At 43.8% G+C, this 20,869-nt stretch overlaps 2 protein-coding genes across 10 annotated transcripts in view; one reads left to right on the top strand and one right to left on the bottom strand.

The window, feature by feature from the left end:
- Pigz (phosphatidylinositol glycan anchor biosynthesis class Z (Gwada blood group)) overlaps nt 1-1,109 on the bottom strand; it is a 17,096-nt gene extending 15,987 nt beyond the window's left edge. For 2 of the 5 annotated variants that reach the window (XM_078043992.1, XM_078043993.1), the window contains exon 1: nt 840-1,109. The gene's annotated coding sequence lies outside the window, so the exon portion shown is untranslated. The remainder of the gene's footprint in view (nt 1-839) is intronic. The other 3 variants (XM_021720647.3, XM_078043994.1, XM_078043995.1) reach the window with 3 other exon arrangements.
- Nucleotides 1,030-20,638, top strand: LOC120884488 (uncharacterized). Of its 5 annotated transcripts, none has more exons than XR_013436838.1 (4): nt 1,089-1,225; nt 7,114-7,278; nt 14,736-14,867; nt 20,077-20,638. XR_013436838.1 is itself a non-coding variant. In XM_078044000.1 (2 exons), exons 1-2 carry the CDS (start codon nt 1,030-1,032, stop codon nt 2,030-2,032), a joined length of 465 nt encoding a protein of 154 aa, XP_077900126.1. In that variant the 3' UTR covers nt 2,033-3,457. The 5 variants fall into 5 exon arrangements, 1 of the variants encoding a protein (XP_077900126.1); XR_013436839.1 differs by having other exon boundaries at nt 14,739-14,867; XR_013436840.1 differs by lacking the exon at nt 14,736-14,867.
- Nucleotides 20,639-20,869: the final 231 nt, after the last annotated feature.

The following is a 20,869-nucleotide window of genomic DNA, read 5'->3' on the forward strand; positions in this document are numbered from 1 at the left end:
AGTACCAGTTTACAAAATGGGGACACTGCTCTGCAACAGGAAGATTTCAAGTGTTAATGATTTTAATAGTGGTTGCCAGTTTTCTGAGGCAAAAGTGAGAGTAATGACATCTGAGCAAAAACAGTGAGGAATGTCTTTAAGGAAAGCAGCAACTGTCCCTGTCACCCAGTATGCCCCAGGAGGATGCCCCCATGCAATCAATAAGAAAGGTTCGGTGTTGGCAGTAGATCTGCCTTTCTTTATTTTTCTCCATGCCCCCATATAGCTCCTGGGCCAGGAGGACATCCCTTCACTTGGGGGACAGACCTGGCCTGAAGAGTAGTCCCCAACACAGGAAGCTGATATTCTTCCCAGATAAAATTGTGGACCCAGGTTTCACATTCAGCAAATAGCAGTATCTTTTGGTTTCAACTTCATGGGAACCCAGTGAGGCATCTTTATGCCCCTATTTTACACATGGGGACTCTGTAAGGTTATGGAACCACCTAGAACACCATCTTCCCAAGCTGAATCCAGTCGCAGGAGAAGACTCAAGCCCAGGCTTCTGTCTGGGCCCAGAGCCAGTGCTCTCAGGTGGAGTGTAACCCACAGCTTCCTTTTCTGAGAAAATGGCACCGTGAGCCCCCTCTTCCCTAAATTCGGGAGGGGCAATGCTTAGAGCCTGCGGACCCTGGCTTGGGGAAAGCTGCCAGCGAGAACGTGGGCTTCCATGGCTCCTCTGCCTTCCTTCTCGGGCTCCAGCACTACTAGCAAAGATACAAGTGGACACAACTGCTGGCCTTCTTGTCTCCCCCCCGCTACCCCCATCAGCTATTTGGGAGAGGCTGGGGCCGACTCACCCGCGCGCTGCCTCTGGGCCACACCTGCCGCGCTGGTGGCGTCTGGCGGGAAGGCGAGAGCCTGCACCCCAGGCGCGGCAGCCGGGCTGCGACAGGACAGAGGGCGGGGCGGGGGGTAGGCGGCCTGGCTTCACCCCAGCCACCAGGGAATAAGGCAAATCTCGCAGTGCTCCAGACCCGGCAGAGAGGGATGGGAGGGAGCGCACGGGCGGGGCCCCTAGTGTGCCTTCCCCCACGATCCTGCCGCGAGCGATGGTCACAGTGGGGAATCATGGGGGAAGCCCTGAGTCCTTCAGGCCGCAGGCTGCACGCCGCCGGTGACCGATCGGATCCGCCGGCCTTCAGGCTCTTTCTGCTAGCAGCTCCTCCAGGGCGAGCAACGCCTGGTGAGCAGCCCTTTAGCACGAGGACAGTTACATGGTGACATTAGGGTAGACCATCCCTGAGCTGGGGGTGTAGCTCGGTGGTAAAGCCCTTCCCTAGCATTAGTGAGGCCGTGGGTTCAAGCCCCAGGATGGGGGGCGGGGAACCGCAATCACGGCTCCCCTTGGCGGGGGTGTCCTATGACAAGATGACCTGCTTTATGCGTGGAGGGTACGCGAGGAGATGGGCGCCACTGCACGTCATGGGGGAAGTGGCGTCGCAGAGCACGTTCGGTTCACCCCCGGCGCTGCGTACTCCGGGGGGCGGCTCGCTGCCGCGGATTTCATTCTGGAAAATCCCGGGTCTTTCTGCCCATTTCCGACTGGCGCAGGTTGGGGATAGGTGACCGACTCTGGGTAGCTCAGCAACAAGGGGTGTGTGGTGTCACTCTTCTCCGGGAGTCCCCTGTGAGTCTGGGGGCTGCGTGGTGATGGAACCTGAGCCCCTGCCCCGGGAGCGCTGCGCGGAGAGCCCGCCCTGCAATCCGCCATCCTCCCGCAGCGCACTGCGGCGTCCGCAGCCGCCGCTCCTCGCTCCTCTGCCACTGCCAGCACCGGACCCGCGGCTCCTGGGCGGAGCTCGGCGTACTAGGCCGCAGCGGGTCGCCTCCCGGGTTCCTCTGGGTCCCCGCCCCGGACCGGAGGGGCGTGTGGCCGGCGCGGTACGACGCTGCCCCCTGGCGAGAGAACGTTCCACCAACTTCCCGGGTGCCCCAGGGAGGAGAGTCCGCCAACCGCCTTTCCTTCCAAATCATGTTTTTGGAAGCTTAAAAGCAAAATCCTTCCACTTATGCTCTCCTTAATGCTTCACAGCGACGCTCACATTAAAAAAAAATGCAAACAAAACCAAGGAACTACTTTATTGAGCTATTATTTATATAAAATAAATACCCTAAATTGTTAGTATTGTATACAGTCCTATAACCTTTGACTGATGAAAACACCAGACTAGTCGGTGCCCCAGTTGGAAAAGCGCATTTCTATCCCCCAAACAGCCCCCCTGCTCTTTTGCATCAGTCCTTCATCCCTCTTTACCTGGGCTCCAGTCAACCACTCTGATTTTTAGTCCTCGGTCTGCCCCTCTGACAATGCCATATAAATAGGACCAATCAATATGTGCTCTTTTGTGTGTGATATCGGTCCCCCTTTCTTTTTACTTTAGCACAATGCTTTTGCAATTCACCCATGTGGTTGTGTGTGTGTTGTATTTTCCTCTGACTTGTTCTTGAACTCCCTCTCTGGACAGTGGTTATAAGCAGCCTTGTCTTCACAAGGCTCCAGGGAATTTGGTCTTGAGTGTCCATAGTGTGTTTTCCACTAGATACTTCCGTACATTCGGAGATGGCCTAATGCTTAAGTGTCTCACAGGTGACCCGTGTCTGGCCTGTGTCCAGTTTATTCCAAGGTAGATGGCTCTATGAGAGTCCTGGCCAGAGAAGAAGGTTCTGGGGTGTAACTGCAGTAAGGCCAGACAGAGGAGGCAATGCAACACATAGCCCATGGAATAAGAGAAGTTGTATATTACTTATAAACCATGAGAGGAGAAGGGTGCTGATGAGGAGGTTAGGTAGCTCATGGGGGCCTTGTACTCAGCCAGCAGCTGGGAAGCAGAGAGGGATGGATCTGTGGGCAGGAGCCTTTATTGAGATCCAAGGTGTTAGTTACCCCAGCAGGTGTTCTAAGAGGGCTTCTACTTAGTTTGTTCAGAGCAGCAGGCTTAGGTTCTGTGCTGGGACTTAGGAGCAGTCACTATGGCAGATCTATGCAGTCCATGGAGGGTGTGGGGTTCGTGGGATGAACCCTGTAGCTTGTATCTCTCTGTCTTGTCAGTAGGGGGTTACCAGGAAGTGGTTACAGCAGAGAGGACAAGATATCTGGATTGACTGTATTGAGGAACTGGGGGGAGGGGGAAAACAGTTGTGCGCTGTCAGAGGTGGCCAAGCCACCCTGGGGCCACATTAAGTTTCTCATAGTCACTGGAGTGGATGTCAGTAGATCCCTTCTTGTCATTGGTGAGTAGTTTGCCATTGTTTGAGGACACCACAAGTTGTTTATCCATTTGAACACTTCAGATGCTGGGCTCTAAACCCTTCAAAGGTTCAGAGAAGACACCCTCTCAAAACCCCAAAAAGGACCCTTGGATTCTTTCTAGTTGAGGGATATTGTGAATAAAATGAACTTACACATTCCATAAAAGCTTTTGTGTGGACTTATGTTTTCATTTCTCTTGGGTAAGTACCTAGAAGTGGATGGGCTGGCTGGTTGTGTGGTGAGTCTGTTTTTAATTTTATAGGAAGCTGTGAAATTGTTTTTCAAAGCAAGTCCACTATTTTACATCATCACCAGCGGTGCATGAAAGTCGATGGCAGCCTGTGGTTTGGCTTTGCATCTTTATGGAATCTTTCAAAGAACCAAATTTCTAGTTGTGACAGCATTCAATTTATTAAAACTTTTCCTTGCTGGCTCATACTTTTTGTCTTAAGAAACCTCTTTACCTTAATATTTTCTCCTAGAATTGAAGCACTTTTTGCTTTTCGTTCAAGTCTCTGATACGTTTGAATTAACTTTTATGTATGGTTTGAGGTAAGGATCAAGACTCATTTTCCCCCATATGGATATTCATTTTCCTGAACCAATTGTTGAAAAAAACTACCTTTCCCCTTTGATTTATTTTCGTACCATTACCAAAAACCCACTGTGTTTAGTCTAGAGGTGGGCAGGAAGGCCTCTGGACATCTAGGAAGGGGCACCGGTTAATCCAGGCAGAGGTCCAATGGCAGTTTTGTTTGTGGGTTGATGGTCTGGGTGTGGAGGGGTTGGGGGAAATGTGGGCTAGAAGCAAGCAACTTGGATGGAATGAGGCCCTACCCCACTCATGAGTGTGTACTTTATCCTGGGAGTGATGGGGGCTGCTGAAATGTTTTTGTCAGAATTATAATTAGATTTGCAGTTTAGATAGTTTATGCTGGTTGCAAAGGAGGGATTAGAGGAGGTCAGAATGGAGGCATCAGTGAGGAGGCTCTATTTCTTTTGGGGAGGTACTGGAACTTGAACCCAGAGGCCCTCTACCACTGAACTACATCCCAACCTGCCGCAACCGGCTGGGCACAGAATCACAAGCCACTCAAGCAGGAACAAAACTTTATTTTTAAAAAAGCCACCAATACCCCGTGCGCATCCGGCTAGCAAGCTGGTCCACACACGTGGGTGCGTCTACCGGAACCGGGCCCCCCCCCCCAGAAATCCCTCCTACTATCCTTCCCCAACCAATGGGAACTCTCCCCGGGAGTCCCATAATATGAGTCCCGTAGCAGGCCGAGGTGAACAGCAGGAGTCCAATTTCCATATGAATGTAAATCTTAACATAATCATATCATCTCAATGGCTAGCTGGCAGTCACCTTAACCAAAGGTGCCATGCATCATAATACTTTGCTGTGGCTCCTAGCACCAACCCTTTTTATTTTTTTTGTTTTGAGACAGAATTCTGCTAAGTCACCCAGGCTGGCCTCGAATTTGAGATCCTCCTGCCTCAACCTCCCAAGTAGCTGGGATTACAGGCATGTGTCTCCATGTCTAGCTAAGGATGCTGTCTTTCCTTTCTTTTCTTTTCTTTTCTTTTTTTCTTTTTTCATGGGGGGATTGAACCCAATGGCACTTAACTATGGAGCCACATCCACAGCCCTTGTTTTTCTTTTTTCTTTTCTTTTCTTTTTCTTTTTCTTTTCTTTTTTTTTTTTTTTTTTTTTGAGACAGGGCCTCACTAAATTGCTTACTAAATTGCTGAGGCTGTCCTTGAAATAGCAATTCTGCCACAGACAGAATTCAATATAAGTCATTGAATTATAAGTATGTGCTACCATGCCCTGTTCCAAAGAAGCTGTCTTGATAGTGTAATTGAGAGAATAACAGGTAGAGAACTGTGTTTGTCCAGTTTGTTGCTAATAGCACAATACCACAGGCTAGGTAAGTTATGAAGAAAAGAAGTTTCCTTTGGTTCACAGTCTGGTTTGAGGTTGATGGGCTGCATCTGATGATAGTTTTCTGCTGGCAGATTCTCCAGGAGGCACAGAGGATCTTGTGGTGAAAATCAGGGAGTACTTGTGCCCATATTCTCTAGTCTCTGTCCCTCTTCTTGTTCTTGATTTTTCTTCTTTTTTAAAAAATATTTTTTAGTTGTAGATGGACATAATATCTTTATTTATTCATTTATTTTTATATGGTGCTGAGGATCAAACCCATTGCCTCACATATGTGATGCGAGTGCTCTACCACTCAGCTACAGCCCCAGCCCTGTTCTTGGTTTTTCTTTGTACTCCTTTTCCTGAGATTGGGTCCTATTATGTTTCCCTCTAACTCCTGATCTCAAATAATCATCGTGCCTCAGCCTCCCAAGTAGCAGCGACTATAGATGGATGCACACCACTGCTTCTGCTTCTGCCCACTTCTTATAAAGCCACCAATATTTAATCATAGAGGTTCCACACTGCTCACTGTATCTAACCCTAACTACTTCACAAGACCCCACCTCTAAGCACCACAGTCAGATTAAACTTACACCCCTTAATGCCTTATCATGGGGATTAAACTTGAACATGAGTTTTCAAAGGGGATAAACCATATTCAAACCATAGCAGGAAATTTTCTCTGGTTATCTTTTTAAAACTTTGATTGTTATACCTTGTTTACATATTTAAAACAAATTCTGGGAAATTCAGTAGGTAGAAGCCACAGGACTTGGTGACTGGGAGTTAGAGGGAAGGAGGGATGTTCTGTCTGGGTGCTTTTCAGCCACCTCTCATGCTGGCTGTGCTGGCTGTCACAGCAGAGGCTCCCTTACATCCCTGGAGCCTCATTTTTTTCATCTAAAATAGAGATAATAATAGTCCCTGCCTGTTACCTCATGATATTTGTATTGTATACCTGTACACAACTATTACTATAAATACAATAGTAACATTTAATTATCTGTGCAAGTAGTGGGAGCTGCAGAAATCAGTTACTCTGTTGTCACCACAGTCATCATGAATGAAATCAGCTGCTTTCCTGCTCTGACCACTGGGTGGCACCACAGATTGATTCTGTGGCTGCTCTACCTTCTTTTTATTTTTTTGTAGATCAAAACCAGCAAGTTATTGGCAATTTCATATGATCATATGATTCTATCTAATATTGAGAGTGTCTCCTGCCTTGAGATGTTTCTTTTCAGCTTTATCACAGCTAAACACTGATCTATGCAATGGGTTCTTTGGCTGGGGCTCCTGACCAGCCATTAGAACTCTGTGCAGCTCAGAGACCAGGCCTGTGTCCATGGTGAGGGTGGCCAAAGCCTTGGAATCCTCCCAGTAGTTAGTGGGACTTGCTGCCAGAGGTTTGGAGTCAAGGGCCCGTCTGTGCAGAGAGGAAAGAGCTAGAAAGACCATCTCAGAACTAAAGAACAGAGCCGGGTGCATTGGCGAGTGCCTATAATCCCAGTGGCTGGGGAGGCTGAGGCAGAAGGATCTCTAGTTCAAAGCCAGCCTCAGCAATTTAGTGAGGCCCTTAGCAACTCAGTGAGACCCTATCTCTAAATAAAATACAAAAAAGTTCTGGGAAGTGGCTCAGTCGTTAAGTGCCCCCACCCCCAATTTAATCCCTGGTACCAAAAAAAAAAAAAAAAAAAAAGGAAAAAGAAGAAAAGAAAAGAAAAAAGAATTGAAGGACAGAGGCTGGTGATCCCAAGGATCTGATTGCAGAAGTGTAGGCCTCCTGTTGGACAGTGATAGAAATTTCTTTGCTGAGCCCAGGAAACTCTGAGGACACACCATGGTCAGGTGAGCCTGACCTTTTGTTCCTTGCTTCTTGTCCCCCTAGGCAGAGCTGATTTGAGGCCCCCAGCATTGTGAAAGAAGTTGAGAAACATCAGAAAGATCTCAGATCATTAACAGAATTGACTGGTGACCCTGGGAGTAGGAGTGACTGCTGGAAGGCTGGGTGAGGCCTCAGGCCCTGCAGCTCCCGATCCAAGTGGGTCCACAGGTAAAGAGCCCCTGTTTGATCTGAAGCTCAGCAAACCCCACATTAGTTGTGAGGGGGTTCCTTTGGGTGCTTTGCCTGAACCTCTCCAGCAAAGGGCCTGGAATTTCTGTGTGTAACTTGGATGTTTTAGGGGATGGGAGTGCTTCATGAGCAACACTTACATATTTGTGCACTTATTTAATGTTCTTTTCAGAGAGAAGGGCTGAGATACAGTGGTTATTGTTTAGAAAAAAAATAATTCACAGATTTTTTAAATTTTTTTTTTGAAACTTGCAGCTGACCCTTTAGGTTGGGGGATCAGGTGCCACTCAGCTGCAAGTTTTTTATTAGAGAGAGAGAGAGAATTTCAATATTTATTTTTCAGTTTTCGGCAGACACAATATCTTTGTTTGTATGTGGTGCTGAGGATCGAACCTGGGCCTCACGCATGCCAGGAGAGCGCGCTACGGCTTGAGCCACATCCCCAGCCCTAAAATTTTTTTTATTTGTTTTAATTAGTTATACATGAAAGTAGAATACATTTATGCACTTTGATATATCATACATAGAAGGGATATAATTTCTCATTTTTCTAAGTGTACATGTTGTAGAATTATATTGGTCATGTAGTCACATAGGTACATACAGTAATAATGTCTGTTTCATGCTATCTTTCCTATCCCCACATCCCCTCCCCTCCCCTCCCATCACTTCCCTCTACCTAATCTAAAGTAACAGTATTCTTCCCTAGTCCTCTTCCCTAGTCCACTCCCCCGTCCACTCCACTCCCCCCATCTCCCTGCCTTATGGTGAATTAGCATCCACATATTAGAGAAAACATTTGGCCTTTGGTTTTGTGGGATTGGCTTATTTTGCTTAGCATAATATTCACTCAGAGATTTTTTTAAAAAGTTACATGCCAAAAATATAAGTATATACTGAGAAATTGATATATTATCATATTAATATATAAAAGAGAAAATGATAGATGGCTATCTCTACAGATATATATTTTTATATCTCTACAGATTGTCCCCCCCACCCTCAGTCATATCACATTTTGAGAAAGTTCATGTACCCAAGTGGGGCACGGTGGTGCACACCTATAATCCCAGTTACTAGGGAGGCTGAGGCAGGAGGATTCCAAGTTCAAGCCCAGCCCGGGCAATTTGGAGAGATCCTATCTCAAAACAAGAAGTACAAACTTATGGGGGTGAAGTTCAGTGGTAGATCACTTGCCTAGCAGGGGTTCAGTCCTCAGTACCACAAAAAAGTCCATTTACTCTAAGTTAATGTATGAATTTAACAAGAGTTCAATAGAAATAACAGGATGTTTTGGCAACCAAACAAATAAGAATATTCAGGACAAATGAGAGGGGAACAGGTTTACCAAAGATCTAATAGAGCTATAGTAAGTAAACCAGAGTGGTACTAGCATAGGAATAGACAACTCAATGGAATATAATAGAAAATACAGAAATAGATTCAAATACAAAGGAACTTAGTATATGATAAAGTTGAAATTTCAAATCAGTGGAGAAAACCTAATAAATCAATTTAAAAACTGTTACATAAGCTGTCTGAATAAAACAAGATGGTCATCAATACCTCATACTTTACAGCAAAATAATTCCCATGTGGACCAAATATGCAAATGTTAAAAAGTGAAACCACAAAATATAAATGAAGCAATGAAAGAATTTTAAAAAATAGTTTTGGAGCTAGAAAGGCATGGCTAATTCAAGCACAGTACCCAGATTCCTTAAAAGAAAAGGAGGAAATTAACTAGGTAAACAAATTCACTATGGCAAAAGATACCATATCAAAGACAAAGATAAAAACATTAGGAAAGAAAGACTGCATCCACAGATTCATACAAAAGCTCACTGTGATACCATTTCACCTACTGGTCTATAAAAATTATAGTCTGATAATTAGTTACCAGGGAGATGGGTATTTTTTTTTATAGTGGTAACTGGGAATTAAACCCAGGCGCTCACACACACTGGGCATAGCACTCTACCACTGAGCTACATACCAGCCCTTGAGCTGGGGTTAAGAACAGTTTCTTTCTTTTTTTCTTTTTGTGATGGATGCTTTCTTATGTTGCATGGTAAACTGGTAAAGCAATTTGCTACTGTCTACGCAAATACTGTTATTATTTTAAAAGACAATGTTTATTTTCTTTATATACATTATTTCCATTTCTTACTCAGCATTCCCTCCTTTATCTTGTGTCTTCCAATGCTCTTCTGAGCTCACTGTTTCCTTCCTTTAGTGCAGGTTTCTTGATGGTAAACTCCCGTTTCTCATCCCCCTCAATTCTGAAAGTCTGTCTCACAGGTTCATAATTCCAGGCAGACAGCTATTTCCCATCAGCATTGACAAGATCATACTTTCATCTCCTGTTCCTGCTGCTAAGCAGCCTGTGTCTAATTATCTGTCTCCCGTAAATGACCTGTCCTTTCTCTCTGGCTGGCTTTAAGATCTTATCTTTGTCTTTTGTTTCTCAATTTTACTGAGATGTTGCCTGCATCTTGTGGATTTATCATGAATTTCTTTTTATATATCCTGCTTGATATACACAATTGTTATGAAACCTCTAATATCATGTTTTTCACTAGTTTAAATTTTTTCATAGCCATTATCTCTTTAAATATTTTGTTTTCTATTCTCTCTATTCTGCATTTTGAGGATCTAATTATACATACACACACACACACACACACACAAACACACACACACACACACACACCTTAATTATTGCCTCCTTTGTGTTTTCCCTCTATTCAGTTCTCAGTGTTTTGCCATTGATAATCTGTTAACTACTAATTCCTCAATTCTCTCTTCATCTGTGCCTAATTGGTATTTTATTGAAAGATTCTTTTTTCATTTCAAAAGCTTTTCTTTGTCTCTGTAGTCCTGATAATCTCTCATTGCCCGATAATCTCTCTTCTACTTATATGAATCATTAATATATGTATTTTAAAGGTTTTTTAGTGGGAAGAGGGTGTACGGAGGATTGAACCTAAGGGATCAATGAGCCACACCCTCAGTCCTTTTTATTTTATGTTTTGAGAGAGGGTCTTACCAAGTTGTCTAGGCTGATTTTAACTTGTGATCCTCCTGCCTCAGCCTCCTGAGTAGCTGGAATTACAGCTCTATGCCATCACACCTGGCCAGCTTTGTCTTGGTGTGTATATAGGTGTGGTGCTGGGGACAGAACCCAAAGCCTGGTGCATGCTAAGCACACACTCTACTACTGAGTGACATCCTTGCCCCTTAAGTTTTTTGTTATTTGGTTTTTTTTTTTTTTTGGTTTGTTTGTTTGTTTTTGGTACCAGGGATTGAACTCAAGGGCAGTCAACCACTGAGCCACATCCCCAGCCCTGTTTTATATTTTATTTAGAGACAGGGTCTCACTGAGCTATTAAGCACCTTGCCGTTGCTGAGGCTGGCTTTGAACTCCCAATGCTCCTGTCTCAGCCTCCGCAGTTGCTGGGATTATAAGCACATGCCACTGCACCCAGATCCCTTAAGTTTTTATTTTGAAATAGTTGTAGGTTTGCAGAAAAAATTGTAAAGGTGATACAGGTAGCACAGCTTCTATCATGATAAAGCTATTAACTGTGGGCTGTTTATCAAAACTAAGAAATTAACATTGGCATAACACTATCAACCAGTGTTCTGATTCAGATTTTACCAGTTTTCCCACGAATGTCCACTTGTACCAAGTTCTCTCCAGGATACCATGATGTACTCAGTCATCATGACTACTTAGATTTCTGCAATTGGTAGTGGTAACTCAGTTTTTCCTTATTTTTCATGACCTTGGTTTTTTTTTTTTTTTTAGAGGGAGAGAGAATTTTTTTAATATTTATTTTTCAGTTTTCGGCGGACACAACATCTTTGTTTTGTATGTGGTGCTGAGGATCGAACCCGGGCCGCACGCATGCCAGGCGAGTGCGCTACTGCTTGAGCCACATCCCCAGCCCCATGACCTTGGTTTTTGAAGAATACTTGACCAAATGTTTCACAGAATATCTCTCAGTTTGCATTTCTCTAAGGTCTTCTCATGGTTACACTCAGGCTATAGATTTGGGGGACAAACACCATAATGGTAAAGTGTCCTCCCCAGCACATTGTATCAGGAAGTACATGAGGTCAACATGATTTATTATTGATTATATTAATCTTCTTTATTTGGTTAAGGCAATGTCTGTCAGGATTTTCCACTAAAGTTATTATTTTACCCCCTTTCAGATTCTATTTGTTATTATTAATGCAACCTATACTCAAGAGGCAAGTAATTAAGATCCCCATTCTGGAGGGAGAAGTATCAAAGAATTTGTGAACATATGTTAAAACCAGTACTGTAATTAATATAATGTTTTAGAAAACATACTTTGACTCTATCCAAACATCCTGACTCTCCTTAGAGCTTTGCTCACTCATTTTAGCACTTATCTGTGGATCTCACCTAAGGGAATTATTACTATAATTATTTTGTTGATTTCTTCTTCATTTTTTACTTGAAATTATTCTGTGAGGTAGATTTGTCTCTTTACTTCCATTTATTGATTCAGTTATCCAGGGACACTTTACCATTGAGCCTCATCCCCACCTGCTTTTTTTATATTTAGTTAGAGACAGGGTCTTGCTAAGTTGCTTAGAGCCTCACTAAGTTGTTAAGGCTGGCTTTCTTGTCTCTGCTGGGATTACAGGCGTGTGCCTCGGTGCCTGCCCATTTTCCATGATTTTTTAAAAATCTTTCAAACCAGCAGAAGAAAGTTAAGCCTTTTAATCAAATTCAAGAAAGGAAAAAAATAACAAAACATATGGCAAGTATAATATAGGATAAAAATAAGCATTAAAAATAATTATAAATAAAATGTCATTCACTATGATATACAAAAAGTCAGTAATATCTAGACAGAAACTCTTAATCTTAATACTTAGACTATAGGGAGCACACCTAAATGACAGGAAAAGATTGAAAAGATAGAATAAAAAGATATATCAGGCAAATATAAACCAAAGAAAGTCAGAGTAGCAATTATAATAGCTAATAATAGCTGGGCACAGTGGCATATTCTTGTATTCCCAGCTACTCTGGAGGCTGAGGCAGGAGGATTGCTTGAGCCCAAGAATTTGAGGCCAGTCTGGGCAACATGGAAGACTCCATCTCAAAGGAAAAATAAAAAATCCTAATAAAATATAATTTAAGGTAAAACTCAACATATTGACAAAGAAGGATATACGATATGGTAAAATGGTCACAAACATATATAAATGGTCACAAACATATATAAATGGTCACAAAAATGTAGGTACCTAACAGTAGTCTTAAAATATGTAAAAACAACAACTTCAGCCATAAAAGGAATGAAATCTATCATTTGCAACAGTGAGGATGGAATTGGGGGAAATTATGTTTAAGTGACATAAGCCAGGCACAGAAAAAAGCATGCTGTATGTTTTTACATCTGTGCCAGCTAAAAAATATATCACAAAGAAGAAGAGAATAGAACAGCAGTCCTCAGCCTCAGAAGTGTGTAGGTGGAGGGCTGGAGAGAGGAGGGTTGATGGGTAAGAGGTGCAGCTGTCCAGGAGGAATAACTTCTTAACGTTCTGGAGCATGGTGGAATAGCTATGGCTGCCAACAATTAACTGAATATTTCAAAATAATAGAGAAGATTTTGGGTGTTGCCCATACAAAGAAATGGTCAGGAATGGTGTGGCACATACCTCTAATCCCGCATCTCAGGAAACTGAGGTAGGAAGATCACAAGTTTGAGCCAACCTCATCTATTTTAGTGAGACTCTGTCTCAAAATAACAAACAAAAAGAACTTGGGATGTGGCTCAGTGATAAAGCACTGGGATAAATTCCCATACCCCAAAAATGAAATGATGAAGATAAATGCCTAAGGTACTAGATATGCTAGTTACCATGATCTGGTGAGTACACATGGTATACATGCATTGAAATGTCACATTGTACACATAAATATGCACAACCACTATCTACCAATTAAAAATAAAAATATATTACAGGGCTGGTGATGTGGCTCAAGTGGAGCGTGCTCGCCTGGCATGCACGCCGTGCTGGGTTCGATCCTCAGCACCACATACAAAAAAAGATGTTGTGTCCGCCGAAAACTAAAAAATAAATAGTAAAAAACTCTCTCTCTCTCTCTCTCTCATATATATATATATATATATATATATATATATATATATATATATATTAATTACAGAAAATTAGTGTTTGAAACCAACCAATTAGCATACAGGAACACATTATCATTTTTAACATTTACTTTGTTCTTTTATGTATTTCATTTTTTCCTATAGTGAACATGTCCTTTGTAATTGAGAAGTTTTCTTCATTGTTAATTCATAAAATAAAACCTCATAATTTTAAAATATATGTAAAATCTTAAAGTGTGGCTCAGTGGTAGAGCACTTGTCTAGCTAGCATGGTGATCCTTGAAAATCTGGGTTCAATCCCAATCACTGCAAAAATAATAATAAAAGAAAAGACAAAAGAAAAACAAATATATAATATATATGAACATATATGAAATACAAATATATATATGAAAGATATACACAGGAAGCTTCTTTCTGTGCCTGGCTTATGTCACTTAACATAATTTTCCCCAATTCCATCCTCAATGTTACAAATGATAGATTTCATTCCTTTTATGGATGAAATTGTTGTTTTTACATATTTTAAGACTATTGTTAGGTATATGTGTGTGTGTGTGTGTGTGCCACACACACACACACACACACCCCTGATAGAGCTACAGGAAGAAACAACTCAATAATTTTAGTTAAAATAGAAAACAAGAATAGAAAGAAAAAGAAAAGGTATAGATGATCGGATAAATTTAGTTAGTGATTTTGAGGGTGTATCAAGTGTATCAAGAGATGGCAGCACCTGATTGTACAACTCTCAGATGTGAAAGTCAGGATGAAATCGTCTATGAATTAGAAATGCATGCAATTATGAATTGATTTTTAAAACATAAGTGTTCAGGGCTGGGGTTGTGGCTCAGTGATAGAGCCGTTGCCTAGCTCATGTGAGGCACTGAGTTCGATCCTCAGCACCACATAATAAGTAAAGAATAATATTGTTATGTCCATCTACAACTAAAAATAATTTTAATAAATATAGTATTAGATTAAAAAATAAAGTGAGAAAGAGAATGCAATTTATTTGCACAGGATAATGTATATCAGTTGAAGACACATTCACATGAAAACACACAAGTTTCACAGGTTTGCAAGGGTGACATTAAACAACAGAATGAATGCCTGGGGAGGCGGAGAGGACAGGAAGTGGGCCCAGGGGTGAAGGAAGGGCCTTATAGGGTGCTGCTCTGATAAACTCTGAACTGCAACAGATAATACGCTTGGCCTGTACACCCGCCTTGCGGTTTCAATCATGATTATAATCTTTCCTATCAGCAGAAAGGGTGCCCCTGTGACGGTCGGTGTCATGTGGCCAGCACACAGTAAAATCTCCGAGGAAACTGCAAGCACCTGGGGCCCCAGGCAGCTCTGGATGCAGGCGCTGCACATTCTCGCTCCAGGAACAAGGTCTGTGTCCTCCCAGCCCAGGAAAACTCCCCCTCAAAACCAGAACTTCTGTTTTAGGGAGCCCCAAGCCACTGAGCTGGAGTCACGAAGATTCAGACCCAGTTCAGCTTGGGTTTCTGGATTTCTCAGGATGTAGACTTGAAATCCCTGATATCGAACTTCCCCAGGTGGTTCCAAGGCTGGGCACGATCTCTCTTTTTGGATCCTTTTCCTTCCCACTTCCCACTCACACAAACATGTCTCCACTGGGAGCAAGTCCAGGCCTGATGGGACACACGAAATCTCAAAGAGAAAATAGTCCCCAATGACAACCTTCAGGGCATTGAGATGAGGAGACTTAAAAATGTAGACACCGCACAAAGAAGATCTACATTTAGTTGGCGCCACATGAAAAGATGTTCAACATCATTGATCATTAGGGATAGATACATCAAAATCACAATGAGAAATGCCCTCCTGTCTATTAGGAAGGCTACTACAAAAAGGGAAATCACAGAGGCTGGGGGTGCAGCTCAAAGACAGAGCATTCACCCAGCATGTTCAAGGCCCTGGGTCCCAAAGCCAGCACTGCAAAAACAGAAACAGAAAACCAATATTGATTAGAATGTGGAGAAATCAAAACCCTTGTGTAGTCGGTGGGAATGTAAAATGTTGTAACTGTTGTGTAAAACGGTGTGGTGATTCCTCAAAAAATTAAATATAGACTTACCATAGAATCCAGCAATTCTATTTCTGGGTATATACACAAAGACTTCAAAGGAGGGATTTGAACAGATATCTATCTGTACACTTGTGAACACAGCAGCATTTCAGAGGTGGAAGCAGGGCTGGGGTTATGGCTTAGTGATAAAGTGCTTGCCTAGCATGTGTGAGATACTGGATTTGATTCTTAGCACTGCATATAAATAGATAAATAAAATAAAGGTCCAACTAAAAAAAATATTTAAAAAAAAGAGGTAGAAGCAACTCAAGTGTCCAAGATGAAAGGATAGAGAAGGTATGGTCTATTCCTGCAAAGGAATATTATTCAGCCTTAAAAAGGAAGGAGATTCTGATGCATGCTACAACACGGGTAAACCTTGAGGACATCATGTTAAGTGAAATAGGTCAGTCATGAAAAGACGAATACTATATGATCATCATGTGAGGTACCTAGAGTTGTCATTATTATAGAGGCAGAAAGTGGAATGGTGTTGTCCAGGGCTGAGGGGAGGGGAAAGCAGTGGGTTAGAGTTTCAATCGGGGATGAGAAAGTTCTGGAGATGGATGGTGGTTATGATTGTACGACAATGTACTTAACGCCATAGAACTGTACCCTTAAAAAGGTTGAAATCGTCAATTTTAGGGTGGGTTGTAGCTCAGTGGTAGAGCACTTGCCTAGCATGTGTGAGACACTAGGTTCAATTCTCAGCACCCCATAAAAATAAATAAATTAATTAGTTAATTAATTTTAAAAATGAAGGTCCATTGACAACTAAATTTTTTAAATTAAAAAAATAGTAAATTTTATACCACAATTAAAAAAAAAACTAAGGCTGCTTAAGAGGAGACTGCAAAGCAGATATATGTCATTGCACCCTCCACCCAACACCTTGATGAGATCTCAGAAGAAATGGAGTTTGGCGTGGAAAGAGGAAGGGCTGGTTTTTAAAAAGTTCCTCAGGCCGGGGCTGTGACTCAGTGATACAGCATTTGCCTAACATGTGGGAGGCCTTGGGTACCCTCCCCAGCACTGGGGTGGGGGAATCTTCTTCATCCTCTGATGGAAATGGAGGTGGAACAAAAAAGTGAGGGTTTCCAAACTTTTGAGTCCTGAAACCTCTGTGGGTGAGGATGTTTCCTGTCGTCTTCTGCACAGGATCCAGCTCCTCTGTCCTGCAGAAAAAGACGTCTGGACATGAGGGTGTACATGCTCACACGTGTACTCAGGACCTTTGCACACACATGGGTTCCTGCCCACACACTCGCACAGGGCTGGTGTCTTTAATGAAAGAAATAACTAAACAAGCCATTAGCTGGAGCAGGTGGCCCTTTCCAGTCCTGCAGGTCACTCCTCCTCAGCCAGACCCATGCTGTGCTGTAAGGCCAGAGACCCCTCAACCAGGAGGGCTGAAGGCAGGCAGCACCACTCTGGATCCTGGAACCCTGGCAAGAGGGGAAAGGGACCTCCCTCCCTCCCAAGGCTCAGCCAGGCAGCGGTGCAGGCTGAAGAGCAGTGCTGGGGAATTCTGTCCTCCCAAGATAAGCTTAGTGTTAGAGACACGATCTGCATGGCCAGCACTTCTGCTATCAGTGACCAACCTCACTCCCACAGGTGTAGCTCAGGCCTCCTGCTCAGAGGGGCCTCCTGACTAGTGGCCCTGAGATGAAAATGGAGATCACAGCAGAGGAGATAAAGGCAATTGTACCTGGACTTTGGTCAGGCTGTCCTGGAGATGGCAGGCAGGTGGCCCAGCTAGACTCATGGTGAATGCTGACTTCCCAGCAGGGCCGAGTGCAGATTTGCCACCACCATGCTCTGGGATTGACTGTGCCAGCTTTCAAATCCCTGTAAGTCCCTCCATCTTAGAGCCTCGATTCCGAATCCTGGAGGACAGGTAATACTAATCACGGCCCCCAGATGTTGATAGCTGGAGTACAAAAGGCGACCTCCTTGGGAGGTGCCACGTGCCTTTGCTTCCTTTCCAGTCTAGGATGACTGAACTGGGTTCTGAGAGGCAACACTCCTAGGGCACATGCTGGAGCTGGAGCACTTGGGGTCAGAAAGGAAGGCGGTGAGGGAGTGGGAGTGGGGCCTGAGCACGCCCCAGGGCACTGAGCCCCATGCACACAGCCTGGCATTGGGAAAGCTGACCCTCCCCCCTCCCAGCTGTGCCTCAGCTGGCACCAGGGAGAACTCAAGCTGGTCCATCTGCAGATCAGAACTGCCTGTCCCTGCCCCATTCCCTGTTTGCAGAGGGAAGGCAAGTGGAGGGTCAGAGCTCACCTGGGGCTGGGATAGGGCTCCAGTTTCTCAGCCAAATACCATCTATTTGATATTTTAGTACTGGCAGGGGTAGGAACCAAGGGGATGGCCCAGAGACTCAGGGCATTCTGTACCTAGCCCTGATCCATTTTAAAATAGCAAACTGTTATGGGTTGACTGGTGTCCTCCTAAGAATCATATTTTGAAGGTCTAACACCCACTACCTAAGAACATGACCTTAGAAATAGGGTTATTGCAGATGTAATTGGTTGAGCCGAGGTTCTTTAGGGTGGGCCCAAATCCAACATGACTGGTGTCCTTAGAAAAAGGAGAAATGTGACCCATGTACACACACCCATGAAGTAGCCATGTATAAAATAAAGGCAGAGACTGAGGTGATGGCTCTGCAAGTCAAGGAACTAGCCCTGTTAATTCATGGGCTTTAGTCAGCTGGATTTTTTATGTAAATTTTTAAAATTTATATATGGCAGCAGAATGCATTACAATTCTTATTACCATATAGAACACAATTGTTCATATCTCTGGTTGTATACATAGTATATTCACACCAATTCATGTCTTCATGCATGTACTTTGGATAGTTAATGATCATCACATTCCACCATCATTAATAACCCCTCCCCTTCTCTTTCCCCTCCAACACCTCTGCCCTATCTAGAGTTCTTCTATTCCTCCCATGCTCCCTCTCCTTATCCCACTATGAATCAGCCTCCTTATATCAAAGAAAACATCCGGCACTTGTTTTTTGGGGATTGGCTAACTTCACTTAGCATTATCTTCTCTAATTCCATCCATTTACCTGTAAATGTCATGATTTTATTCTCTTTTACTGCTGAATAATATTCCATTGTGTACATATGCCACATTTTTTAAATCCATTCATCTATTGAAGGTTATCTAGATTGGTTCCACAGTTTAGCTATTGTGAATTGTTCTGCTATAAACAAACATTGATGGGGCTGTGTCCATGTAGTATGCTGTTTTTAAGTCCTTTGGGTATAGACCGAGGAGAGGGACAGCTGGGTCAAATGGTGGTCCATTCCCAATTTTCCAAGAAATCTCTATACTGATTTCTATATTGGCTGTACCAATTTGCAGTCCCACCAGTGGTGTATGTGTGTACCTTTTTCCCCACATCCTCACCAACACTTATTGTTGTTTGTATGCATAATAGCTGCCATTCCGTCAGCCGGATTTTTGCGACCCCACTGTTGGCTGGCCATGGAATCTCTGGCAGAGAGATTACATAGGGGCTGCTGTGGTGCACCATCCAGCGCCCCTGCAGGGGGCTGCCCCTCCAGGACTGAGGCCCTCATTCTCCCAGATGCTGGGTGTGTTGGTGGTGATGGGGCCCAGCTGTGTTTCCTCTGAGACTTGCACTCTGCTGAAGAGAGCCACCTTGCTTAATCACAGGCTACCCCTAGACCATTGTCAAATGGAGGCTTGATGTAGGGATATAAAGGCCAGGTCCTGGTGACTCGACGCAGGGTAACTCTGCTGCATGGAGTTTGGCTCCTCTCCCAAGATCTGGCTCAGTACGTTTTCTGTGCAAACGAACCTATGACAGTTGGTACCAGGAAAGATCCTGGGAACAGCAAGTCAAGTGGGATTTGGGCATTGGGTCACTTTTTGGCCAGCTGGCAATGAGGACCTCAGGCACACAGCTGTGGCACAACCGTTAAAAGTTTTCCAGGTGGTGAATTGGGCTGGGAACCTGGTAGAAGGGAAGGCACTAGAGTGTGCTGGTCCCTGTACCCTGTGTTAGAGTGGGGAACCAGAGTCTGGGTTCAGTTTTGGAGCCATGTTGGCAAAGTCCCCATCTATAGAGAGTCCTGTCCTCTGTGGCCTTGGTTTTCTACAAGATGAGGGAGTGGGATGCATTGATTGGAAAAGCCAATTCCCTGAGCTTCCTCCTGGCTCCAGCATCCTGCAGGAGCCTATGAACCGGGGAGAAGGGGGTGGGGGTGGGGGTGGGAGCACCCTGCATCCAAGAATGCGTATAAGCTGAGTGTGAAGGGTGGCGGTGGAGGGGCCTGGAGGAGACATTCTGTGTCCCCATCTTGCCTGAGCAGTCTGTTTGATCCTGTGCCCAGTTCCCCTGGCTCCTCTCAACAGATGCCTGGGCACCTGTAGCTGATTTAACTGAGCGTGGATTTCAGTCCACTGATGTGAGGATGGCCTCAGCCTCCTAGACCTCTCTTTCTTTGTTCCCTGTCTTCCCAGAGCCTGGCAGAAGTCATGAGCTCAGGACCACAGACATCGCAGATGTTGGAGACCGGCTTCTTGAAGGTCACACGGCTGGCAGCAGAGACACATCCACGGCTGGAATCCAGTAGTTCCAAGCTTGGGCTTCTCCCACAACCTGCTGGGCCTCCTCACTGAGGGAACACAGAATGGCTCAGCCAAAGTTGAGAGGAGATAATGGGGACCATGATTGGGACAGTGGAAGATTTTATTTTTGTTTGCTTGTTTATTTACCTATTCCAAAATGAAAATGGTTAACTATTTTATGGGTATGAATGTATTTTTGCAGTACTGGGGATTGAACCCAGGTACCCTCTACCAATGAGCGACACCCCCAAACCTTTTTATTTCTTTTGAGACAGAGTCTCACTGAGTTGTTGTGTTTGACCTTGAACTTGTGATCTTCCTGTCTCTCAGCCTCCTGAGTTGCTGGGATTATAGGCATGTGCCGCTGCGCTTGGCAATTAACTATGAAGATTTTTTTAAAATTCAAAATATATAGTTTAAAGAAACTAAAAATAAAGTTTAAAGAAAGTAGAAACTGCCCTTAAATTCCACCAACTGGAGAGAACTACTGTTAACAGTTTTGTGAACAGATTTCCAGACGGCTCTGTGAGTGTGTGTGTGTGTGAGAGAGAGAGAGGGAGAGGGAGAGAGAGAGAGAGAGAGAGAGAGATTTTATGGTAATGGGACCATATACTGTTTCATAACCTGCTCTTTTTATTCAACAATCTGTCAAAGGAATTTTTCTACCTCAGTAAATATAACTCTA

The sequence above is a fragment of the Ictidomys tridecemlineatus genome, chromosome 3 (assembly GCF_052094955.1).
Source record: "Ictidomys tridecemlineatus isolate mIctTri1 chromosome 3, mIctTri1.hap1, whole genome shotgun sequence".
NCBI lineage: Eukaryota > Metazoa > Chordata > Mammalia > Rodentia > Sciuridae > Ictidomys > Ictidomys tridecemlineatus.

Bases quoted from the DNA above. Each gene is read 5' to 3' on its own strand.
- LOC120884488 (XM_078044000.1), top strand. From the start codon at position 1,030: ATGGGAGGGAGCGCACGGGCGGGGCCCCTAGTGTGCCTTCCCCCACGA. The intron at 1,226-1,763 runs GTGAGCAGCCCT...ATCCTCCCGCAG, and splicing joins TCCAGGGCGAGCAACGCCTG to CGCACTGCGGCGTCCGCAGC.